This window comes from Hemitrygon akajei, chromosome 11, assembly GCF_048418815.1.
Source record: "Hemitrygon akajei chromosome 11, sHemAka1.3, whole genome shotgun sequence".
NCBI lineage: Eukaryota > Metazoa > Chordata > Chondrichthyes > Myliobatiformes > Dasyatidae > Hemitrygon > Hemitrygon akajei.
This window is the reverse complement of record NC_133134.1, coordinates 87,848,081-87,875,452: the sequence shown is the minus strand read 5'-3', so window position 1 is coordinate 87,875,452 and position 27,372 is coordinate 87,848,081. Positions and strand designations below refer to the sequence as shown.

Here is a 27,372-nt window from a genome sequence, read left to right as displayed (position 1 = left end):
GTTAAAGCCAAGGAAGCCTTGGCAGATGCCGCGATGCTGGTGCACCCCAGAACGGACGTTCCAACCGCACTTACGGTGGACGCATCCGACACAGCAGTCGGTGGGGTGCTGGAGCAGCTCATCGAGGGGCGCTGGCAACCCCTGGCATTCTTCAGCAAGCACCTACGGCCACCCGAACTCAAGTACAGTGCTTTCGACCAGGAGCTGTTGGCACTGTATCTGGCAATCTGGCATTTCAGGTACTTCTTGGAAGGCAGGCCGTTCACCGCGTTCACGGACCACAAACCATAGACCTTCGCGTTCATGAAGGAGTCCGATCCCTGGTCAGCTCACCAGCAACGACATCTGTCCTACATCTCCGAGTACACGACGGACATCCAGCATGTCTCGGGGAAGGACAACATCGTGGCGGACGCACCCTCCAGACCAGCTGTCCAGGCCCTGTCCCTGGGGGTGGGCTATGCAGCACTGGCGGAGGCGCAGCAGGCAGACGACGAGATGCCCAGCTACAGGACCGCAGTCTCGGGTTTGCAGCTGCAAGACTTTCTCGTAGGCCCAGGTGATAGGACCCTCCTGTGCGACGTGGCTACCGGCCAATCTCGCCCCATCGTCCCGGCAGCCTGGAGGCGGCGAGTTTTCGACTCCATACACAGTTTGGCGCACCCATCTATCAGGACAACTGTCCGGCTGGTCTCCAGCAAGTTCGCGTGGCACTGACTTCGCAAGCAGGTCAGTGAATGGGCCAGAACGTGCACGCAGTGCCAAACAGCCAAGGTGCAGCGGCACACTAAAGCCCCGCCGCAGCCGTTCGAACCCACCCACCAGAGGTTCGACCACATTCATGTGGATATCGTGGGCCCCCTACCAGTGTCCCGAGGAGCACGGTACCTCCTAACGGTGGTAGACCGGTTCACGAGGTGGCCAGAGGCGGTCCCAATCACCGACACATCTGCCGATTCCTGCGCCTGAGCACTGATTGCAACCTGGGTAGCATGCTTCGGGGTACCGGCCCACATTACCTCCGACAGAGGCGCCCAGTTCACCTCCAGTCTGTTGGGAACGCAGCTACACCACACTACTGCCTACCACCCACAGTCGAACGGACTAGTGGAACGCTTCCACCATCACTTGAAGTCGGCTCTCATGGCCCGCCTGAGAGGACCTAACTGGGTGGACGAGCTTCCCTGGGTCCTGCTTGGAATTCGCACAGCGCCCAAAGAGGATCTGCACACCTCGTCAGCTGAGTTGGTGTACGGCGTGCCCCTGGCTGTCCCAGGAGAGTTCATACCAGCCCCAAGGGGGCAAGAGGAAGAACCCACAGCAGGCTACACGAAAGGCTCAGCAACCTGGCCCCCGTACCAACTTCACAGCACAGACGGACCCCGACCCATGTACCCAAAGACCTGCAGAACTGTAAGTTTGTGTTTGTACGAAGGGGCAGACACCGGACACCGCTACAGCGGCCGTACGAGGGGCCGTTCAAGATGATCAACAACAATGGGTCCACATACGTTCTGGACATTGGGGGGAGAGAGGAGGTTTTCACGGTGGACCAACTCAAACCAGCCCATGTGGACTTGGCGCAGCTGGTCGAGGTTCAGGCACCGCGGCGCAGAGGCAGACCTCCCAAACAGAGGCTGATCCAGACTGTGGACGTTGGGGGGCGTATCGCCGGTTCTGGGGGGGGGGGGGGGGGGGGTGGTTATGTGGCGACCCACTTTCTGCGCAGGCGAACCGGCTTACAAATAGCCAGCGCGCAGGGAGAGACTTTGGTAATGCACCTCTGACGTCATTTCCACCCGGAGAGGGCGGGTGCTAGGGATTAAATGCCAGCGCCGCAAAGTTTGAATAAACTATTCTCGAAACGACTTACCGACTGCGTGTCGTTATTTCAGCGCTGTGTGTAGCACATCGCTACAATATATTCTTATTATAATTTATAGTAACTGCTATGTACTGCTTTGGACTGTTGCTGTAAAACAATAAATATCATGACATGTCAGTGTTAATAAATCTGATTCTAATTAATTAGTTGACATTAACTTAAGTTTGTTATGCTTGTAATGAACTACGCTGCAGCTGCAAAAAGTAAATTTTCATGGCAATTATACCATGGGATCATCTGACCATGACAACAAACTTGAACTTGATGTGGTATCTTTAGAATATTGAACACTACAGCACAGTACAGGCCCTTCAGCCCACAATGTCTGTTGGAATTGGTGCATGTCGCTTATTTGGATTTTAAGAAAGCCTCTGACAAGGTGCCACATGTGGCTGCCAAGCAAGAGCCCATGGAATTACAGGAATGGTACTAGCATGGATAGAAGATTGGCTGACTGGCAGGACGCTAACAGTGGAAATATGGGGGCCTTTTCTGGTTGGCTGCTGGTGACTAGTGGTGTTCCACATGGATTGGAGTTGGGACTGCTTCTTTTCACATTGTATGTCAATGACTTGGATACAGAATTGATGGCTTTGTGGCCAAGTATGCAGATGATACAAAGATAGGTAGAGGAGCAGGTAGTTTTCAGGAAGCAGGGAGTCTGCAGAAGAACTCAGATAGATTAGGAGAATGGGCAAAGAAGTGGCAGATGGAATACAATGTAGAGAAGCGTACAGTCTTGCACTTTGGCAGAAGTAATAAAGGCGTAGACTATTTTCTAAGCAGGGAGAAAGTTCAGAACTCCTAAGTGAAAAGGAACTTGGGAGTCCTCATGAAGGATTCCCTAAAGGTTGACTTACAGATTGAGTCAATGGTAAGAAATGCAAATAGAATGTTAACATTCATTTCAAGAGGACAAGAATATAAAAGCAAGGATGTGATGCTGAGGCTTCGCATTGGTCAGACTGCACTTAGACCAAAAGACATATGAACAGAATTAGGCCATTCAGCCCATCGGATCTGCTCTGCCATTCCATCATGACTGATCCAAGATCCCACTCAGCCCCATACACCTGCCTTCTCATCATATCCTTTGATGCCCTGACCAATCAAGAAACTATCAACTTCTGCCTTAAACATACCTACATCTTGGTCTCCACTGAAGTTTGTGGCACAGCATTCCAGAGATTCACTACTCTCTGGCTGAAAAAAAATACCTCCTTGCCTCTGTTCTAAAGGATCACCCCTCAGTTTTGAAGCTGTGCCCACTAGTTCTAGATACCTCCACCACAGGAAACATCCTCTCCTCATCCATTCTACCTAGTCCTTTTAACATTCGGTAGTTGACTTGGGAGTCCTGGACTTATTTCCACTTGGCATGATTAACTTATTATTATTTAATTATTTATGGCTTTATATTGCTATATTTCTACACCATTCTTGGTTGGTGCGGCTGTAACGAAACCCAATTTCCCTCGGGATCAATAAAGTATGTCTGTCTGTATTGTCAGCAGATTTGGCGCCATTATCCAAGAAAGGTTGTGTTGAATTTGGAGGGTCCAGAGGAGGTTCACAAGAATGATCCTGTAAATTTAGGGTTAATATACGAGGAGCATTTGATGGCTCTGGGCCTGTACTGGCTGGAGTTTAGAAGAATGGGGGCAGGGGGGGTGTGTGTGTGGAAACTTGCATTAAAACCTAGTTAAAATTGAAAGGCCGATGTGGAATGAATGTTTCCTATAGTGGGGGACTCCAGCACCAGAGGGAATACTGCCAGATGGCTCTGGAGGTCAAGTCATTGGGTATATGTAAGCAGAGGTTCCTAAGTTCTTGATTAGTGAGGGAGTCAGTGAGAAGGCAGGCGAGGGATAATAAATCAGACCCAACAGGATGGTGGAGCAGACATGGTGGGTTAATTGGCCTAATTCTGCTCCTGTCTTATGGTCTAATGTTGTGAAGGCCTTTTAGCCTACTCCACAATCAATCTAACCTTTTCTTCCTACATAACCCATAGCTCTCCATTTTTCTTACATCCATGTGCCTATCTGAGAGTCTTTTAAATGTCCCTAATGTATCAGCCTCTACCATCACCTTGGTAGTGAATTCCAAGCACCAATAAATGCGTTAAAAAAACTACCTCGACATTTCCCTTAAACTTTAAAATGATGTCCTTTACTGCCCTGGGAACAAGGAGCTTGGCTGTTCATTTTACTGAACGGATTCCAAAACTCTACTTGCTCCTCCTGACCCATCCTGTTACATTCTCAAGGGACTTGGGTTAATTTATCAAATACAGTTTCACTTCCAAATCCACGCTGGCTGTTCAATGATCTAACGATCGCCTGAATATCCTGCTGCTACCTTGACAGTGTCAGAGTCATACACAAGTACAGCATAGGAACAGGTCCTTCAGCCTATCTAGTTCAAGTCAAAACCATTTAAACTGCCTACTCCCAAAGACCTGCACTGGGACACAGCCATTCCTACCCTGCATCTGCACCTGCATCTGTGCAAACTTACAACGGTGAAATTGAGCTCTGTGCTGGCACTTGTGCTGGCAGCTCATTCCACACACTCGCAACCCTCTGAGAGAAGAAGTTTCCCTCATATTCCCATTAAACATCTCATCTTTCACCCTTAAGGCATAACCTCTAGTTGCAGTCACACCCAACCTCAGTGGAAAAAGCCTGCTTTTTTACCCTGTCTATACCCCTCATCATTTTGTATACCTCTATCAAATCTCCTCTCAATCTTCTATATTCTAAAGAATATAGTCTGAACCTATTCAATCTTTTCTTATAATTCAGGTCCTCCAGACCTGGCAGCATCCTTTTTATTTTTACCTGCACTCTTTCTAACTTGTTTACAATTTCCTGTAGGTAGGTGACCAAAACTACACACGATACTCCAAATTAGGCCTCTCCATCGTCTCATACAATTTCAACATAACATCCCATCTTCTGTACTCAATACATTGATTTATGAAGGCCAATGCGCCAAAAGCTTTCCTTACAACCCTATCTATCTGTGATGCCCCTTTCAGCCAATTATGTACCTGTATTCCCGGATCCCTTTGTTCGACAACACTCCTCAGTGCCCTAATGTTCACTGTGTAAGCCCTACCCTGGTTGGTTCTACCAATGTACAAAACCTCGCACTTGTCTGTATTAAATTCCATCAGCCATTTTTCACCCCATTTTTCCAGCTGATGTAGGTCCCTCTGCAAACCAATAGCCTTCCTCACTGTCCACTACACCCCCAATCTTGATGTCATCCACAAATTTGCTGATCCAGTTAACACATTATCATCCAAATCATCGATATCAGAATCAGTTTTATTATCACTGGCATGTGTCATGGAATTTGTTAACTTAGCAGCAGCAGTTCAATGCAATACATAATATTAAGAAAATTTTTTTTTAATTAAAAATAATAAATAAGCATATGTATAACAAATAATTAAAAATCGTGCAAAAATGGAAATATACAGTATTTGACAAACAACAAAGAACTTAGCACCGATACCTGTGGCACACCACTAGTCACAGGCCTCTAGTCAGAGAGGCAACCCTCTACTACACTCTCTGGCTTCTCCCACAAAGCCAATGTCTAATCCAATTTACTCGCTCATCTTGAATTCCGTGCGACTGAACCTTCTTAACTCACCTCACATGCAGAACCATGTCAACTGCTCCACGTAGACAACATCCACTGCCTTGTCTTCATTCACTTTCCTGGAAACTTCCTCATAAAACTCTATAAAATTGGTTAGACATGACCTATCACGCACAAGGCCATGCTGACTATCCTTAATACTATCCTTAATACCATGTCTATCCAAATACTTATATATCTGGTCCCTTAGAGAAACTTCCAATAACTTTCCCACAAGTAATGTCAGACTCACCAGCTTAAAATTTCCTAGTTTCTGTTTAGAGCCTTTTTTAAACAGTGGAACAACATTGGCTATCACCTCCTCTCAAACTTTCGATGTTCTTATTTGTTACTGGTCAAAGTTCTATTAAGTATCTGATGAGCTACTGAAAACTTGCTCTTCAAGCACAACTCCAGATTGCTATTGCACTCCTTATCTGTCCTTTCTCAAGTGCACTGGCCTGCGATCGTCTAAATATCGTTTAAATATGTGGAACTGCACACCCAGTCCAAGTCAGCCACCCTCACCATTTAACCCTTTAACTTTTTATGAACTTGCTCTTCACTTGTAACTCCAGACTATTCACCCAACCCTGCCCCTCCTCCTCCCAGGTGAGACACACTGGACACTATTCTGATCACATCCTCCAATCACTTTAAACAGCTCTTTCTACGCTTCCCAGGTCCGCGGAATCAGCGCTGATGACTTAACCCTTCAGATAAACTGTTACCTGGTGGAAGAAGTAAATGACAGCCAGAGCACTGTCATTGAGAAGGGCCTCCTCCTCAATGGTGAAGAGCCACTTTCTGACGGTGAGGCAGGTGCCAGGCATGGCCGATGTGTAATTCTGGACATACAGCTTGTGGGGGAACTCATTGGGTGCCAGCTTCCGTGCTGTGAGAGGCAAAGAGGATCATCTGGTCAATGCCATGAGAGCTGAACTGCTCTAACTAGAGGGAGACAGAGTACAGTTGCATATGGTGCTGACGGGCATGCCAGCAGAAATTTACAGCATGTGGCCATTCAACCCATCATGCCTATACTACCTCTTTGAAAGACAGCCAAATCATAATTTTATTTTTATTTAAAGATACAGCTCGGAACAAATCCTTCTGGTCCAACGAGTCGGGCTGCCCAGCAACCCACCTATGTAACCCTAGCCTAATCACAGGTTAATTGCTCACTGTAAATTGTCCTACTAACTTGTATAGTTTTGGACAGTGGGACAAAACCGGAGTACCTAAAGGAAGCCCACACACTCACAGGGGGATGGTATAAACTTTCTTAAAGAGGATGCTGGAATTGAACTCCGAACTCTGACACCATGAATTGTAATAGAATCGCGCTAAGCACTGTACTATTTTGGTGCCCCAATTAATCCCATCATGATGGTCTTCTTCCCGTGCCCTACAATGAAATTGCTTTTCAATTATTTATCAGGTTTTCTTTTGAAAGTTCCTCTTAAGTTTGCATTCCAATACTCATTGTAGGATCTTGAAACTTTCAAGAGGATGCAGAAGGAGATATATCAGGATGCTGCCTGGACTGGAAGACATACCTTATGCAGATAGGTCGAGTGAGCTGGGGCTTTCCTCTGGAGGAAAAGAGGAAAAGTGATGACTTGATAAAGGTTTATGAGAGAGGCATAGATCAAGTGGTAGCTTGACTTTTAAGTTGATATATAGGGGGGATATCAGAGGGGTATTCTGTCCTTTACACGGAAAGTAGCAGGTGAGTAGAACTCCCTGTCAGGGATGGCAAATATATTAAGGGGCATTTCAGAAACTTTTAGATAGGCACAATGATGATAGAAAAATGGAAGGCTATGTAGGAAGGAAGGTCTAGATTGATCTTAAAGCCGGTTAAAAGATCGGCGCAATATCATAGACCAACACCTAATGCATTGGAGATTGTAATATTATCCTGCAGAAGTACTTTCTCCTCATCCTCCCTCAAATCCCCCTGGCAGCGTCTCCTTGATAGGGCAGAGAGTATGCAGGGTTAATAAGAAATGAGATTAACAATAAGTGAGAAACTGTAGAAAATTTAAGGCAGAGAGCTGCAACTTGGAAGTGTATTTGGTGCTGCTTCTGAAAGTGGCAGAAAAGGTGAAAGTCACAGTGTAGGGTTGGTGTAGATGGTCAGCATGCACTCTTTGAGCTGAAGGGCCTGTTTCTATGCTCTGTGACCGCTTTCAGAGACAGAGTGGGGTGATCTTCACTTGGGATGGTGAAGTTGTACATTCTTTCCTCCAGTAGCCTACGGAGACCCTGGTCATGCACTGTGTTTAAAAGGAATATCAAAAGGTTTCTGGATAACAAAGGAAATTAAACTTGCCAAGGTTTAATTAAAATTAAACCCAAGTCCAGCTGTGAAAGGAGGAGGGTTGGTCAAGGGGTGAAAGTTTAGCACTACAGAAAGACCAACAGAGATTCCAAGACCTCATCCCTGGGAGAGGAAGGATCTTCGATGGGCTACATCTTGAAAGACTTAAAGACTGGCCCAGGACAGAGGAGCCTCGCAAGCTGCTGACAGAGGCCTATGCCTCTCGTTGGGGTGATAGGCTTAAGAGAAAGAAGGAAGGGTATGAGCAATACAGGGATAAGTGCAGGGAAAAGAGCAAGATCGAAGGAGCCAAATGACCTGCTCCTGTTTTTGTTCCTTGTGATGCAAGTTAATATTGTCCGGAGGAAAGAAGTGCCTTACAGCTCCAGAAACCCTCGTTCGATCCCATACTCTGGTGCTGCACTTGTCTATATGTGGAGCTTACACATTCCCCCCGTGACTACGGGGGGTTCCCTCGGGTGCTCCAGGTAGTGTAGCAGTTAGCGTAACACTACTATAGCACCAGCTGTAAATTTGGGGTTCCATTCCCATATTTTTTTACTGAGTTAAGTATTGTATGTAATTAGTTTTGCTACAACAAGTGTATGGGACATTGGAAAAAAGTTGGAATTTCCCCATGGGGATGAATAAAGTATCTATCTATCTATCTACTGTCTGTATGGAGTCTGTACATTCTCCCTGTGACTGAATGGGTTTCTTCTGGGTGCTCCAGCTTCCACCCACACTCCAAAGACATACAGATAGCATTAGTAAGTTGTTGGTATGCTATGTTGGCGGCAGTAGTGTGGCAATATCCCAGCACAATCCTAGCTGATTAGATGTGCTTTGACACAGACGATGCATTTCGCTGTATATTTCAGTGTTCATGTGACAAAACAAAGCTAATCTTCATCTTTAAAAATTCTTTCCTTCCTGCCTCTCAATGACATGCAGGATGGGTGGGTTAATCAGCCGCTGTGAGCTAGATGCTTCCCCTCCCCAAGTGTGTGCATGAGGGGTAGAATCTGGTGTTGGTGGGGATTTGCTAAGAATCGGAGGAGCTGGTGGGGATTTGCTCAGAATCAGAGGAGCTGGTGGGTATTTGCTCAGAATGACATGGCTTAATGGGTACATAATGGCTGATACGGGCATTTGAGCTAGAATACCCTTTGTATCCTGCACAACATAACTGTCAGCCAAATAGTGGGGTTAGTATTGAGAGGTTAAAATGTGAAACACAGATATAATGCTGAAGTTGGCCAGAGCATCAGAAAAGAACCAACAGCCCAGAAAGAGCAACGTAGTCACCAACCTGATGGCGTGAACATCAACTTCTGGTAATCACTTCCCCGTCACCCCCCACCCGTTTTGTGTTAATTCCCCCATTCCAGTGGCCCTCTCACCCCCTAGCCCACATTCATGAGTCGCCCATCACCTCCCTCTGGTTCCCTATCTCCTTCATTTATTCCATAGCCACAGTCCTCTCCTATCAGTTTCCTTCTTCCTTCGCCCTTACCTCTTCCATCTATCATCGCCCAGCTCCTCATATCATCACCACCTACCCCACCCCACATCCTTGCTCACCTGGTTTTGTCTGTCACCTGCCAGCTTGTATTCCTCACCCTCCACTCCTCCCATCATGTTATTCTGGCTTCTGCCCCCTTCCTGATGAAGTGTCTTGGCCCGAAACACTGACAGTTTATTCCCCTCATGGATGCTGCTTGATTTGCTGAGTTCTTCCAGCATTGTGTGTGTAGCCCCAGAAAAACATAAAACGCAACAACAAAGTAAAACCCCTTCACCCCATGATGTTCTTCCAACCTTTTAACCTGCTCTAAGGTCAATCTAACCCTTCCCTCCTATACAGCCCTCCATTTTACCTTCATCCACATGCCCAGGAGTCTTTTAGATGTCTCTAATGTATCTGCCTGTAATACTAACCCTGGTAGTCTGTTCCACTCTGTGTAAAAATCTAATTCTTTTGTTCCTGGGATCATTCTTGTGAACGTCTTCTGGGCCCTCTCCAGAACCAGCACACCCCTCCTTAGAGACAGTGCCCAAGATTGCTCACAATATTCCAAATACTGATCAATGCCTTCTAAAGCCTCAGCAGTATGTCTTTGGTTTTATATTCTGGCCCTCCCAAAATAAATACTAACATTGCATTTGCCTTTACTACCAAGTTAATATTAAGTGATCCTGAAGTAGGAAACTTTCTTGGAAACATTAACTATTTCTCTTTTCACAGATATTGCCCAACCTGCTGAGTGTTTTCAGTGTAGGGGAAAGATTAAAAAGGGTACCCAAGTGGCAAGTTTTTCCACAGAAAACGTGGTGGATATATGGAGTAAGTTGTCAGAGGAAGTGACAGAGGCAGGTACGAATATAATGCTTTATCTTTTTAGAAAGATACATGGAAAGGAAAGGTTGAGGGATGTGAGCCGAATGCAGTCAAATAGGAAAAACTCAGATACACAACTGGGTCAGCATGGGCAAGATGGGACTGTGTTGTATTGCTCAACTCTATAACCTCAGCTGATGGCATGAACATCAATTTCTCTAACTTCTGGTAATCACTCCCCTCTGCTACCCCACCCCTTTTTTATAGTTAGTCCCCCATTCAAATGCTTCTTACCCCTCTATTCTACCCCGCCTTCATGAGCTGCCCCTCTAGTTCCCCATTCCATCACCACTGTCTTCTCCTATCGGATTTCCTCTTCCTCAGCCATCATCTAAGGACTCCTTCCCCCACATATCGCCTGCCAGCCTGTATTCCTCTCCCTCCACCCCCTACTAACACCTCATTGCGGCTTCTGCCCCTTCCTTTCCATTCCCGATGAAGGGTCTCGGCCTGAAACATCGACTGTTTATTGCCCTCCGTAGATGCTGACTGACATGCTGAGTACCTCCAGTATTTGTGTGTAGGTCCAGAAGAACATAAAACATTATGGCAAAGTACAGGCCCTTTGGTCCACAATGTTGTGCCAACCTTTTAACCCACTCTAAGATCAATCTAACCCTTCCCTCTCATGTACCACTCTTTTTTTTTTAGTTCATGTGCCTATGAGTCTTTTACATGTCCCTAAAGTATAGGCCTCTACCACCTACCCTGGTAGCACATTCCACGCACCTACCACTCACTGTGTAAAAATCTTACTCTTTAGTTGCTGGGAGCATCTTGTGCACCTTCTCTGGACACGATGGAGAGCCAGCACATTCCTTCTTAAGATACGGAGGCCAAGATTACTCACATTACACAGTCTGATCAATGCCCTATGAAACCTCAGCAGTATATCTTTAGTGTTATATTCTGGTCTTCTCAAAATGAAAGATAACATTACATTTTGCGTTCTTTAATACTGACTTAACCTTACGGGAATCCTGAACTAGGATTTTCAAGCCCTCTTCTCTGATTTCTGAATTTTTTCCCCACCATTTACAGCAGCAGCATCTCATTATGCATGCAAAAACCTCAATATTATTTTAACTTCCCTATTATTTCACCCCAGAAAAAATCATTTATTTCACCCACTACCCTTCGAACCTTCCCAGAAACATTCACTGTTATTCTTTCTCAGATTCTGCCTAACTTGCTGAGGTTTTACAATGCAGTCACTTCAGCTTTGCTCTGTGTCTAACCCACTTTAAACTACAAAGGATACAGAAAAGATTCACAAGGATGTTATCGGATGGAGGGGTTTGAATTATAGGGAGAGACTGGACAGGTTGGGACTGTACTTCCTGGAACGAAGTGGGTGAGGTGGGGGGCGGGGGGGGGGGGGGGGGGCGACCTTATATAATTATTATAAGGTGGATGGTGACAATCTTTTTCCCTGGAAAGACAGTCTAAAAGGGGAAAAATTTTAAAATGGCAAGTTTTACACAAATAGTGGTGGGTAAATGGAAGAAGCTGTTAGCGGAAGTGGCACAGGCTGGTCCAATTATAATGGTTAAGCCTTTTAGATATATGAATAAGAGAAGTTGAGGGATATGGGCAGAATGTGGGCAAATAGGACTAGCTCAGATAAGCAGATTGGTAAAAGGGCCTGTTACCATGTTGTGTAACTCAATGCGTCTATAACCCGAGTTGTCCTTACCCTGGAAATATGTAGCTAGACAGTGTTGTGAGAGCATTAAGACCATAAGACAAAGGAACAGAAAACAAAGCCATGTGGCCCATTGATCCTACTCCACCATTCAGTCATAACTAATTACACTTTCCCTCTCAACCCCATTCTCCTGCCTTTACACCGTAACCTTTGAACCAAATGTGATACTCAGCTACCTCCACCCTTCTGAGAACCCAAAAAGAAACTTGGTAGCTGGAAAGGACCGAATAATTCACAGATTTCTGAAAGGAACTCTTACCAAACGAGTGATTTACCACTTCAAACAAAGCAAAGTAGTTTGCTGTGACACCGTCCATGCCAATCTGAGATGCAACAGCCTAGAAGACATATAGCCACAGTTAGCAGTTGAAAGTGAACAAAAGCTCAGACTTAATGACCAGAACGTTACAAAACGTGATAAAGGAGACGTTTCTGATCTCCATTCACCCAGTGCTGAGGGGCACGAGCGATGTCCTAGTCGGTTTGCTGCTGGGCCTGGCCAAGCTGGCCATTCATCAGTCCAGGCTCTGCCCAAGCCAGCTGCCTTCCCCTCTACCACATTTATGTCGTGCCCAGAGGAAGAAGAACACACACACACAAAGTCTAGAAGAGATACAGCCACAGTTAGCAGATGAAAATGAACAAAAACTCAGAATAAATTATCCAGAATATTCCAAAAAGTGGCAAAGACAATGGATCTGATCTCCATTCACCCAGTGCTGATGGCATGGGTGGATGTCCTAGCTGGTTGCTGCTGGGCCTGGACAATGTGGCTACTCGTGGGTCCAGGCAGCATACACAGACACAGAATTGTGCAAAAGCCCTAGGCAGATAGGTGTGACTGGCTGTGTACCCCCTTCACCATTCCCTATTACCTTCATCCACAATTGGATTCTCTACACAGAAGACTACAGTCTGTGCCGATTGGTGATAACATCTCCTCCTCGCTGACCATCAACACTGGCGCATCTCAGGTGTGTGTGCTTAGCCCACTGCTCTACTCTCTATATACACATGACGGTGTGACTAGGCATAGCTCAAATACCATCCATAAATTTGCTGACAATACAACTATTGTTGGTAGAATCTCAAGTGGTGATGAGAGGGCATACAGGAGTGAGATATGCTAACTAGTACAGTGGTGTTACAGCAACAGCATGGCACTCAACATCAGTAAGACGAAAGAGCTGATTGTGGACTTTAGGAAGGATAAGACGAAGGAACACATACCAATCCTCAGAGGGATCAGAAGTGGAGAGGGTGAACAGTATTAAGTTCCTGGGTGTCAAGATCTCTAAGGATCTAACCTGGTCCCAACATATCGATGCAGTTATAAAGAAGGCAAGACAGCAGCTATACTTTATTAGGAGTTTGAAGAGATTCGGTATGTCAACAAAAATACTCAAAAACGTCTATAGATGTACCATGGAGAGCATTCTGACAGGCTGCATCACTGTCTGGTATGGGGGGGGGGGGGGGGGGAGGCTACTGCACAAGACTGAAAGAAGCTGCTAGGGTTGTAAATCTAGTCAGCTCCATCTTGGGCACTAGCCTACAAAGTACCCAGGACATCTTTAGAGAGCGGTGTCTCAGAAAGGCAGCATTAAGGACCTCCAGCACCCAGGTCATGCCCTTTTCTCACTGTTACCATCAGGCAGAAGATGCAGAAGCCTGAAGGCACACACCCAGCGATTCAGGAACAGCTTCTTCCCCTCTGGCATCCAATTCCTAAATGGGCACTGAATCTTTGGACACTACCTCACTGTTTTTAAAATTATACAGTATTTCTGTTTTTTGCACTTTTTAAAATCTATTCAATATACGCATACTGTAATTGATTTACATATTTATTATTTTTTCTTCTATATTATGTATTTCATTGAACTGCTGCTTAGTTAACAAATGTCACGTCACATGCCGATGATGATAAACCTGATTCTCTAACCTCCCTCTGGTGCTCCTCCCGTTTTCTTCCGTGACCTTCTGCTCTCTCCTATCAGATTTCTTCTTCTCTAGCCTTGTATCTCGTTCACCAATCAACTTCCTAGCTGTTTCAACTAACACCTCTGCTTCTTCCTCCCCTCCCTCCAGCTTCTCACTCCTCATTTTTTTCCTCCAGTCCTGATAAAGGGTTTCAGCCTGAAATGTTGACTATATTCTTTTCCGTCGATGCTGCCTGGCCTGTTGGGTGCCTCTGTGTTGCTTGGATTTCCAGCATCTGCAGATTCCCTCTTATTTGTCACTGCCCTCTTCCTGTCCCCTTCCCACTCTAAGTCCACAACAGAGACCCAGATCAGAATCAGGTCCATCATCACTGATGTATATCATGAAATTTTTTTTGTTGGAGCAGCACAGTGCAATACATAAAATTACAACAGTAGTGTGACAAAGTCTTAAGCTCCCTAGCTACATATATATCTCCAAATCTTTTTGCACAGGACTATAAGACCATAAGACATAGAAGCAGAATTAGGCCATTTGGCCCATCGAGATTGCTCCACCTATCAATCATGGCTGATTCCTTTTCCCCTCCTCAACCCCATTCCCCAGCCTTCTCCCCGTAAACTTTGATGCCATGTCCAAACAAGAAACTATCAGTCTAAACAAACCTGGCCTGCACAGCTGCATGTGGCAATAAATTCTACAACTTCACCACCTTTCTCCACATCTGTTTTAAATAGATACCCCTCTACCCTGAGGCTGTGCTATCTTGTCCTAGACACCCCCACCATGGGAAATATCCTTTCCACATCTACTCTGTCTAGGCCTTTTAATATTCAAAGCTTTCAATGAGATTCCCTTTCATTCTTCTAAATTCCAGCAAGTACAGACCCATCAAACATTCCTCATATGATAACCCCTTCATTCCCGGAATCATCCTTGTGAACCTCTTCTGAATCCTCTCCAATGCCAGCACATCTTTTCTTAGATAAGGATCCCAAAACTGTTCACAGTACTCAAAGTGAGGCCTCACCAGTGCCTTACAAAGCCTCAGCATCACATCCCTGCTCTTGTGTTCTAGACCTCTTGAAATGAATACTAACTTTGCATTTGCCTTCCTCACCACAAACTCAACCTGCAAGCTAACCTTTTGTGTGTTCTGCACAAGGACTCCGAAGTCCCTTTGCATTTCAGATTTTTGGATTTTCTCCTGTTTAGAAAATAGTCAAAATAGATTTATTTTGTGATGGTCTTTTGAGGAGTTAATTAATAAATTTTCTCTCACTCATACACATCTTTTGCAATATTTTCAGGTTAGACATTTTTTACAACAATATTTACCTAAGTTTCCATATTTACAAGAATCTGATTTGTTCGATACCATTTTGAAATTGAATCCCTTAGTGAAAGGTTCCATTAGCAGAATTTATAATTTACTTTTGTTACAAAAAGAGAACCTATCACTAAAGCTTAAACAAGATTGGGAGAGAGAACTTAATATGACCTTTGTTAATGAAGATTGGCTTCGAGTTTTGAAAAATGTAAATTCTTCTTCTGTATGTGCCAACCATTGTTTAATTCAATTTAAAATTGTACACCGTTATTACTTAACAAAGGAGAGACTATCTAAAATATTTCCTAGTATAGATAACTATTGTAATAGATGTAAAACTGAAGTAGCTACTTTGTCACATATGTTCTGGTCATGTTCTTCTTTAAAATCGTTTTGGAAATCTTTATTTTCTACAATTTCTAAAGCTTTGAAAATTAATTTACAACCTAATAGACTGACTGTTCTATTTGGAATAGTTCCGCATCATATTCAGGGTATCTCATCTTCAGATCAACATGTAATTGCATTTGTTACACTGCTGGCAAGAAGAGCTATTTTATTAAAATGGAAAGATATTTCTTCCCCTACATTAATTGAATGGTTTTCTTAGTTTCGAAAAAATCAGAAGTAGAACTTTTGATCCTCAATTTGATTTTGAGAGAGATGGGGTTCTTTTGTCAAATATTATCATTTAATTTGAATTAAGTTATATGATTTTTCTTCCAATTTTATATTTTATATAAATATGAAATGACGGTTATTGACTTTTTTTTTATATATTTAGATGATGGTCAAACGTATTGCTCCGGGTGGTCGATTCCTAATGGGTTTTTTTAGTTAGATGGGGGTTTTTTTTTCCTTCTTTTTTTCTATATATAATTTTTTTTTCCCATTTTTATATCTCAAGATCAGTTTTTTTCTTTTCTTCAGCTTTATTAATTGTATGCATATTAATCTGTTAAAGTTTTGTATCATTTTATAGCTGTTGATGATTACGTACAAATAAAAAGATTCTAAAAACGGGAAAATAGTCTGCACATTTATTTCTACTACCAAAGTGCATGACCATGCATTTTCCAACATTGCTATTCATTTGCTACTTTCTTGCCTATTCTCCTAATCATTGCTAATGTCTCCACAATCCCTACCGCTACCTCTTTCAGAATCCTAGGGTGCAGTTCATTTGGTCTGTGTGATTTACATACCCTCAAGCCTTTCAGCTTTTTGAGCACCTTCTCCCTTGTGACAGTAACTACTCTCACTTCTCTTCCTCCACACACTACAACATCTGGCATACTGCTAGTGTCTTACACAGTGAAGACTGATGCAAAATACTCATTTAGTTCATCTGCCATCTCCTTGTCCCCCGTTATTATTTCTCTGGCCTCATTTTCTAGCGGTCCTATATCCACTCTCATCTTTTATTTTTTTTACACATTTGAAAAAGCTTTTACTATCCACTCTGATATTGTTTGCTAGCTTGCTTTCATATTTCATCTTTTCCCTTCTGATGATTCTTTTAGTTGCTCTTGGTAGGTTTTTGAAAGTTTCCCAATCCCCTATCTTCCAGCTAAAACTTCTCAAAAACTTCAATAGTTGTATTGTGGAGAGCATTCTGACAGGCTGTATCACTATCTGGTATGGAGGGGCTACTGCACAGGACTGAAAGAAGCTGCAGAAGGTTGTAAATCTAGTCAGCTTCATCTTGGGCACTAGCCTACAAAGTACCCAGGACATCTTCAGGGAGCAGTGTCTCAGAAAGGCAGCGTCCATTATTAAAGACCTCCAGCACCCAGGGCATGCTCTTTTCTCACTGTTACCATCAGATAGGAGGTACAGAAGCCTGAAGGCACACACTCAGCCATTCAGAAACAGCTTCTTCCCCTCTGCCATCCGATTCCTAAATGGACATTGAATCTTTGGACACTAACTCACTTTTTTTTTTAATATACCATATTTCTGTTTTTGCAATTTTTAAAATCTATTCAATATATGTATACCATAATTGATTTACTTATTTAGTATTATTTTATTTATTATTATTATTATTTTTTTTCTCTCTGCTGGATTATGTATTGCATTGAACTGCTGCTGCTAAGTTAACAAATTTCACATCACATACTGGTGATAATAAACCTGATTCTGGTTCTAATATTTGCTTTGTTGTATGCCCTCTCTTTTGGTTTTACAGTAGCTTTGACTTCCCTGTCAGCCACAGTTGTACTATTTTGCCATTTGAGTATTTCTTTTTTTGGGGAATACATTTGTCCTGCACCTTCCTCATTTACCCCAGAAACTCACACCACTATTGCCCTGCTGCCGTCCCTGCCAGCATCACCTTCCAATTTACTTTGGTCAGCTCCTCTCTCATACCACTGTAATTTCCCTTACTCCACTTAAATACTGCTACATCATACTTTACTTTCTCCCTATCAAATTTCAAGTTGAACTCAATCATATTGTGATCACTGCCTCTTAAGGGTTCTTTTAGCTTAAGCTCCAGTCGCCTCTGGTTCATTATCATAACACCCAATCCAATATAGCTCATTCCCTAGTAGGTTCAACAACAAACTGTTCTAAAAAGCCATCTTGTAGGCATTCAACAAACTCTCTCTCTTGATATCCATTACCAACCTGATTTTCCCAATCGACCTCCATATTGAAATCTCCCTAGACTATAATAACATTACCCTTTTGACATGCATTTTCTATTTCCTGTTGTAATTTGTGGTCCACATCCCAGCTATTGTTGGGAGGCCTGTATATAACTGCCAACAAGGTCCTTTTAACCTCGCGGTTTCTTAACTCGAACCACAAGGATGCAACATCTTCCAATCCCATGTCACATATTTCTACTGATTTGATGCCATTCTTTACCAGCAGAGCCATGCCACCCTCTCTGCCTACCTTCCCATCCCCCCGATACAATGTGTAACCTTGGATATTCAGCTGCCAACTGCAACCATCCTTCAGCCATGATTCAGTGATGGCCACAACATCATACCTGACAATCTGTAATAGTGCAACAAGATCATCCACTTATTTCTTATACTCCATGCGTTGAGATTTAACACTTTGAGTGCTATATTTTTTTAATATAAATTTTTGGACAACAATGACTGTGGTAATACTATAGTAAACCAAAAGGAAGGCACTTAAGTTTAAGCTGTTATACAAAATATTTTCATTCATGTTGTCTTTGATGCAAACTATTAACTTCATTTATAAAATATAATATTTAACTTAGACAAATGACAATATTAAGTATAAAGCATGTTCTTGCAGAATTATCAGAGCATTGAGTATAGAAGTTGGGATGTTATGTTAAAATTGTACAAGGCATTGGTAAGGCTGAATTTGAAGTATTGTGTACAGTTCTGGTCACTGAATTATAGGAAAGATATCAACAAAATAGAGAGAGTACAGAGAAGATTTACTAGAATGTTTCAGCACCTAAGTTACAGGGAAAGGTTGAACAAGTTAGGTCTTTATTCTTTGGAGTGTAGAAGGTTGAGGGGGGACTTGACAGAGGTAGTTAAAATTATGAGGGGGATAGATAGAGTTGATGTGGATAGGCTTTTTCCATTGAGAGTAAGGGAAATTCAAACAAAAGCACATGAGTTGAGAGTTAGGGGGTCAGAAGTTTAAGGATAACATGAGGGGGAACTTCTTTACTCAGAAAGTGGTAAATGTGTGGAACGAGCTTCCACTAGAAGTGGTAGAGGCAGGTTCGGTATTGTCATTTAAAGTAAAATTGGATAGGTATATGGTCAGGAAAGGAATGGAGGGTTATGGGCTGAGTGTGGGCCAGTGGGACTAGGTGAGAGTAAACATTCGGCATGGACTAGAAGGGCCGAGATGGCCTGTTTTTGTGCTGTAATTGTTATATGGTTATATTTGCTACCCTTTTTCATTTTGCATCCCTAATGCACTGATACTCAACCTGCAGGATGTAATTTTGTCCTGCCTTTCCTGACAGTCTGACTGCACGCCATCTTTGTTTCTCTTAACCATCCATTCTATCCTGTGTCAACCTCAATCTCTGTAACATTCCTGCTTTCCCTCCCTCACCCCATCTCCTTGTTTGGTTTAAATATATGCTAGCTACTCCCTTTCACTGAGCATCTCACCTACCCTCTACTCTCAGTCTCAAAGCGGGTCTCAATCATACACGTAATTGGTGAATTGGTTTATTGCTGTTATATGTACCAAGGTACAGTGAAAAATTATTTTGCATGCCATCCAAACAGATCATTACATCAAGTCTGTACAAAGTAAAAGAATAATAGAGTGCAAAATAAAGCGTTACAGTTACAGAGAAAGTTCAGTGCAGACAATGAGGTGCAAGGACCACAATAAGGTAGACTGTAGGTCAAGAGTCCATGTTATCATACTCTACTGTTCATTAGTCTTACAACAGTGGGATAGAAGCTGTCCTTGAGCCTGGTGGTACGTACTTTCAGGCTTTTGTATCTTCTCCAAATGGAAGAGGGGAAAAAGGGAGAATATCTATTGTGGGAGATTCTTTGAGTATAGTGGATACTTTAATGGGCAGCAAGAATTGTAGACAGAGTCCATGGAGGGGAAGGGAGGCTGGTTTCCATAATGTGCTGAGCTGCATCCATAACTCTCTGCAGTTTCTTGTGGTTTTAGGCAGTTGCCATGCCAACTCATAATGTATCTGGATAGATGCTTTCCACTTGCATTGATAAAAAGTGGTGAGGGGCAATAGGAAATCTCTCAAGTCTCCACAAATGCTACCTTTACTTTATGTATGAAATTAGTGATAACAGTACAAAATAGACCCTTCCAGCCCAACGAACCATAGAGCTCAGCAACAGTCCTATTTCACCCTTGCCTAATCACAGGACAACTTTCAATGACGAATTAACCTAACTGGAATGTGGGAGGCACCACAGTAGCATAGTGGTTAGAGTGATGCTATTACAGCTCGAAGTGTCAGAGTTCAATTCCAGTGTCACCTGAAAGGAGGCTGTACTTCCTCCCCATGGAATGCGTGGATTTTCTCCATAAGACAAAGAAGCAGAAGTCGGCCATTCGGCCCATCATGAGCTGATCCAATCTCACCTTTAGTCCCATTCCCCCGCCTTCTCACCATAACCTTTGATGCCCTGACTACTGAGATACCTATCAATCTCTGCCTTAAATACACCCAATGACTTGGCCTCCACTGCTGCCCATGGCAACAAATTCCATAGATTCACCACCCTCTGGCTAAAAAAATTATTCGCATCTCTGTTCTAAATGGGCGCCCTGCAATCCTCAAGTCATATCTCTCGTAATAGACTCCCCCACCATGGGAAACAACAAAACCACTCTGTCCATGCCTTTCAACATTTGAAATGTTTCTATGAGGTCCCCCCTCATTCTTCTAAACTCCAAGGAGTGCAGTCCAAGAGCCATCAAATGTTCCTCATATGTTAACCCTCTCATTTCTGGAATCATTCTAGTGAATCTTCTCTGAACCTTTTCCAATGTCAGCACATCCTTTCTTAAATAAGGAGCCCAAAACTGCACACAGTACTCCAAGTGAGGTCTTACCACTGCCTTATAGAGCCTCAACATCACATCCCTGCTCCTATACTCTATTCCTCTAGAAATGAATGCCAACATCGCATTCGCCTTCTTCACCACTGACTCAACCTGGAGGTTAACCTTAAGGGTATCCTGCACGAGGACTCCCAAGTCCCGTTGCATCTCAGAACTTTGAACTCTCTCCCCATTTAAATAATAATCTGCCCATTTATTCCTTCTGCCAAAGTGCATGACCATACACTTTCCGACATTGTAATTCATTTGCCACTTCTTTGCCCATTCCCCCAATCTATTCAAGTCTCTCTGCAGACTCTCTGTATCCTCAGCACTACCGGCCGCTCCACCTACCTTTGTATCATCAGCAAACTTAGCCACAAAGCCATCTATTCCATAATCCAAATCGCTGATATGCAACGTAAAAAGAAGTGGCCCCAACATGGACCCCAGTGGAACACCACTGGTAACCGGCAGCCAACCAGAATGGGATCCCTTTATTCCCACTCTCTGTTTCCTACTAATCAACCAACGCTCTATCCACGTATGTAACTTTCCCGTAATTCCATGGGCTCTTATCTTGTTTAGCAGCTTCATGTGCGGCACCTTGTCAAAGGCCTTCTGAAAATCCAAATACACAATATCCACTGCATCTCCCTTGTCTAGTCTACTTGTAATTTCCTCAAAAAATTGCACTAGCTTCTCCAGGTGTTCCAGATTCCTCTCACAGTTCAAAGATGTCCCATTAGGTTAATTTTACATTGTGAATACAGACAGACAGATAGACATACTTTATTGATCCCGAGGGAAACTGGGTAATCAGAAAAGAATAACCCTGTGATTAGGCAAAAGTTAAATCAGGGGTTGTTGGCAGTGCAGTTCGAAGGGCTGGAATGGCCCTTTCTGCATTGTATCACAATAAATAAACAAATAAAGCACACCCCCACATACAAACTTCTTATAGATGGCGCTGGAGTTGAATTCCGAACCCTGACACCCCAAGCTGTAATAGCGTCACACAAACTGCTACGATACCGTGGCACCCTTCCTGACCCACATAGTTCCTCTAACATTTTATTTTTTGCTCTAGATTCCGTTATCTGCAGTCTCCTGAGTCTCTTAGACACAAATTGCTCACTGCTGGCTCTCTGTAGCTGCCCTGCTCAAACAGTGCTCCAGGAGTGCCAGACCACTCCTGGGACCTGCTCCTACCAGCACTGCGTTACCACAGCTTGGAAACCAAGATGGCAGAGAAAGTCACACAGCCAAGGCAGGTGGACAGAGGCACGAAAGCACAAACTAGGGGCATATGCTAGGCACCCGCGGAGCTTCCAGGGACAGAGAGGGGCCACGTACCTGGTACACCTGGTCAGTGGTGCTGTTCTTCTTCACCTTCACCGTCACCGTGGTCTTATCAGGAAAAGCGATCCTCAGCTCCACGTCTGAGACCCCATTGTAGTTCTATGCAAGCAAGAAAAAGGAGGATGGTGGTTTAGACAGGTCAAAGCAAAATGTCAGTTGCACAGCATGGAAATAGGCTCTTTGATCTGAATCGTCCATGCCAACCCAGTATTGACCTGTCCTTGCCCCATTTGCTTGTGTTTGGTCCACATCCTTCTGAACATTTCCTATGCATGAACCTGCCCAAATGTCTTTTAAATGTAATTGCACCCTCCTCTACCACTTCTTCTGACAGTTCATTCTGGATTTCCACCACATTCTGTGTAAAAACAAATATATCTCCAGGAATCTCCAATGAAACTCCCCCTTTCACCCTAAACCTGTGCTCTGTAGTTTTAGATTCACCTATGCCGGAGGGAGGAGGGGGGAGGAAGGCTGCGAACATCCCTTGTGATTTTATCAATGTAGCTGCACACAAATTCCAAGTGTGGTCTCACCAATGTCTTGTACAGCTAGAAGTGACATCCCAACTAATGTTCTCAGTGCCCTGACTGATGAAGACAACCTTCATTAACACCCCATCTACCTGCAATGCTACTTTTGGGGAACTATGTACCAATATCTCTAAGCTCTCTGTTCCACAACACTCTCAGGGCCCTGTTATTTACTGTGATTTAAACCCTGGTTCAATTTCCCAAAATTCAACACTTTACATTTGCCTGAGATAAATTCCAGCTGCCACTCCTTGGCCCAGTTTACCAGTTAATTGAGATACTACTGTAATTAGTTCAGAAATATCCATATCCACAGGTGTAGAGAGTTGATAACCAGCAGGACACAGACTGATGATAACCTGCAATAGAACCAGGGGTGAGATGGAGGGCTGCTCTGGGCTGTACTGCCTTGGGGCAAGGAATTGGACAGTTACTAAAAGGACACATCCCAAAGCCTACGTCAATGCAGGCACTGAGGCGGAAAGACCTCTTTCTACACTGAGGGATTGGACAGACAACGAGTCTGTCTTCAAATAATGGAGCAGTCAGCTGGGAGAAGGCATGCTGGAAAGAGTGGGATACACAGATCCCCTTCCATAGGCCTGAGAGTGTGAGCCTAATAGAGGGAGAGACTGATTGGAAGAATGGGACTTATTCAAAAATTAAGATTCTAAAGGTGCTTGACAGGGTGGAGCATGACAGACTGGACTAGGGAGGCAAAGAATGAAATATAGGAGGTAGATGATAGGAAAGAGTAGAGGGGATGGTAGCCAGTGAATTGGAGAACAGAGCTACAAAGCAGAAGATTATGGCCACTAGCTTGACTGAGCTGTCATTCTTGCCTGTCCACCACCAGGAAGCATAGTGACGAATCAAAGTGGACTGCGCAGACTTGGGCTTTGATCTATTGTGTTGAGAGATGTAATGGGTGCAGTCCTCCTACCCTCTGGTGACCAGTCCCCAGAACCAGGACTCCCAGTCGCCCCATCACCAACCATCAGCCCACACTCACCTCATCGGACTCTGAGAGGAACTCCTGCACCACATCACTCTCGCCGATAACCCGTACAGAACACACTGCAGAACAGACAGGAGAAGCTCTTAGTCCGAGAATTGAGTGAGTCTAACTTCTCCTACCCCTCACCCCACAGTCAACTTCTGTTCCTGTCCCAACTCCTTCGTACCTTTCCTGCTCCTAGTAGGCCACTTAACCCCTCTGACCTACCCTGCAATCAATATCACCATAGCTGATCTTAACTTTTGTGTCTGGTTTCCCTAAAACCCACAGTTCCTCAAACTTTCAAATATAACCAAACTCTAATGATACCTTTCTGAGGAAAGAGACCACCAGGCTCACCACCCTCTGACTGGCCCCCTACTTTTATAATTATTTTTCCTTGTTTGTGACAACCGCATTCTCAAAACATCCCAACATCTACCCTTTCAATCCCCTTCAGAATCTAATATTTGAGCGATTAGCTTTATTTGTCATATATACCACAAAACATAAGCGAAATGCGTCATTTACATGAATGACCAACACAGTCTGAGAATGATGCTGGGGCAGCCCAAAAGTGGCACCAACATAATATGGCCACAACTTACTAACCCTGATCATATGTCTTTGGAAAGTGGAAGGAAACTGGAGCACCCTGAGGAAACTCACGCAGTCACAGAGAGAATGTATAAATTTCTTACATACAGTGGTGGGAACTGAACTCTAAACAGTGATGACTGGCGCTGTAAAGTGTTATGCTAACCACTGTGCTACTGCCCTTCAAGATCCCTTACCTACTTCTTCCTATTTATATTCCCACAGAGACACCTGCGTGTTTCAATATTACCTGCCAGTTTTCCCTCAAAACAGAAGGGGAATGATGAGGTTCATTCTCCACTCTGTACCAGCCATCTCCCCCCTCAGTCCTGGATCAGACAATTCTCCTTGTTGCTCCGGATTCCAGTAACTGCCATTTCTTGTGCTTTGCTAATTGAATGCCTGCCACTGTTGACCTCCAGGCCTGTCTTTTATTTTCCCAGCCAACCACAGACAACTCCACCTCAAATGTCCTTATTTAAGGTGAAGGCAGTGGATTTGGTTGTGTTGCGTTCACACTCAAAGCTGGACTCCTAACACCATCTCCTAGAACAGGAGAGGCGACCTGTGATGCACGCAACAAAACTTCGTTGACATGCAGTGTACAGTGCCGCCCTCTCAGTTCTTTAAACACCATCCATAATAAAAAGATATATAATGATCATCTTTACTGTCAAATGAAATGGTGTTTTTTTTTACAACCCGAGAGCAGAGAGATGATTTCACACAAACGTTACATGCTGGCTAGATAGTTTCAAGAGCACGTGATGTTTGATAATGTGTTTTAAAATCCTCACAGACCTGGTGTACACATCAGTGTTTGGACAGTAAATAGTTACAACAGAAATACGATTTTTAAATTCTCTTTTTAAAAGATTTATGTTAATAATTTTTGACCCTCGAACATCAGGCTCTTGAACCAAAGGGGTTAACTTCACTCACACGATCACTGAACTATTCGCAAAACCTATGGACTCACTTTCAAGGACTCTTCAAAGTTTTATTATCACTGTGTATATTATGTACACAATCCTGACATACGTCCTTACTGGCAGCCACAAAATAAGAAACCCAAAGGAACCCATAAAAGAAGCCAACAAACACCCAATGAGCAGTGAGAGAAAAAAAACAAACTGTGCAAAAATAAAAGGTAGTAAATAGCATTTAGAATGAAAGCAGTCCTCAGACACAAAAGCGGAGCAGGCTCACAGCCTCAGTAGAGCAAAGAGCAGAATGAACATCACAGAGCTGTGTGCAGAACCGACCCGCCTTCACTTCTGGTCGCAACACCCTGCCTTTTCAATCCATCTGACCCAGCATTTAAATCACCCAAACATCAGGTCATTCCTCACTCCAGGACCCCAGGCCGTGTCACTTCACCCCGCCACCACGTTCCAACACCGGTATTCCACCTTTCCAAATTGGCCCAGTGCCCAAAGTGATGAAACTTCATTCTTGGTTTGGGTGGACAATCTCCTCCGCTCTGATTTTTCTCTGCTTAGCATGACTCAAACGTGCCTTGGTCTCTCACCGACTCTGCCCTCACACCCACACCCTTCAACCCTCATGCCTCATCACTGTTCGCAGTGATCGTTTTACAGTTTTTTTAAAAACAGAAAAAGTGTTATTAATAAAGTATTTAGTTGCATTTCCTGCTTCAGAAACTGCCAAGCAAATTGGTTCCTGCCTTCAGCAGCACTATCTTTAACCGGAAATCTCATGTTCTCGACATTTATTATTATTTTTTCGTATTTGCACAGTTTGTTTTCTTTTGCATATTAATTGTTTTTCTGTTCTGCTGGTCTTTCATTGATTCTATTGTCTTTCTTGCATTTACTGTGAATGCCCGCGAGAAAATGAATCTCAGGGTTGTATACAGTGACATACACTATATGTATGTAGTTGATTATACATTTACCTTGAGCCAGTTCTCTAAAATGCTTGATTTATTGCCGTCTTATCTTGTTCTACCATGACTAGCTGGGGAAAGCTACGCTCATTGTTTTATTAATAGTAAACAAAGAACACATGTTAAGAAGCAAAAGGACTCATCCTTTTTCCTTAAAAAAGGTAATTAATTATTGTTACTAATACATGAATCTATGATAATCTCTGCTCAAAATTACCATTGCACGCAAAATTTATTTTAGAAGATTACTGCCAATTTGGGCACACAATTTCAAACAGGTTGTCTAAGAGGACCTTTACCACAAGACCTTCCAGTTATCCTTGCTCTTCACTCAATCTAAAATAGTATTTCAAAGGCAAGTTTTTTAAACATAAAATTCTTCTACAGTACCCCTGTTAACTTAGTTCACCCAATCAACATGCAGATGAAATCGCCCGTGACAATTATACTCTCCTTCGTACGTGCCCTGGATTCCTTCCCATGTATGCTCCACCCTTTCACAAGGTCACACTTTGGGGCCTATAGATTCCACCCATCCATGTCTGCTTTCCCCAGCTATTAATAGGTTCAACCCAAATTAATTCTATATCACTGACCCCTGCCTCTGTATCACCATTCAACACCACTCTGACACACACCTACTCCACAAACAGTCTAAGAAGTAGGCCTAAAATAAAACCTCCTCCCAAATGGTCAAAACCAAGCCTAATAATTAGGCCTGTAAAATAAACCTACTCCCCAAAGCCTAAAAACACTGATAGGATCTATAAAATCAGAGCATTGAGAATAGGACAAGCAGAACAAATGCTACACCTATCCCCACATCTCTTCCCTCACTACCTTTCAGGGCCCCAAAGTCCTTCCAGGTGAGGTGACACTTCACCTGTGAGTCTGTTGGGGTCATCTACTATATCCAGTGCTCCTGGTGTAACCTCCTACACATCGGTGAGACCTGACACAGACTGGGAGACCGCTTCACCAAGCTCTAAAAAAAGCGGGATCTTCAAGTAGCCACCCATTTTAATTCCCATTCCCATTCCAACGTGTCAGTCCACGGTCTCCTCTACTGTTGCAATAGGCCACACTCAAATTGGAGGAACAACACCTTGTATTCCATCTGGGTAGCCTCCAATCTGATAGCATGAAGATCAATTTCTCAACTTCTGGTAATGATCC

The 27,372-nt window shown here is 43.6% G+C and overlaps 1 protein-coding gene across 3 annotated transcripts in view; it reads right to left on the bottom strand.

The window, feature by feature from the left end:
* Positions 1-27,372, bottom strand: part of LOC140735828 (sorting nexin-27-like) — a 74,447-nt gene that overhangs the window by 26,870 nt on the left and 20,205 nt on the right. For 2 of the 3 annotated variants that reach the window (XM_073061337.1, XM_073061340.1), the window contains exons 4-7: positions 23,706-23,770; positions 22,155-22,259; positions 12,234-12,312; positions 6,271-6,434 (exon numbers count right to left, since the gene is read on the bottom strand). In XM_073061337.1, coding sequence (XP_072917438.1) covers positions 6,271-6,434; positions 12,234-12,312; positions 22,155-22,259; positions 23,706-23,770 — 413 coding nt within the window. The remainder of the gene's footprint in view (positions 1-6,270; positions 6,435-12,233; positions 12,313-22,154; positions 22,260-23,705; positions 23,771-27,372) is intronic. The other variant, XM_073061338.1, reaches the window with a different exon arrangement.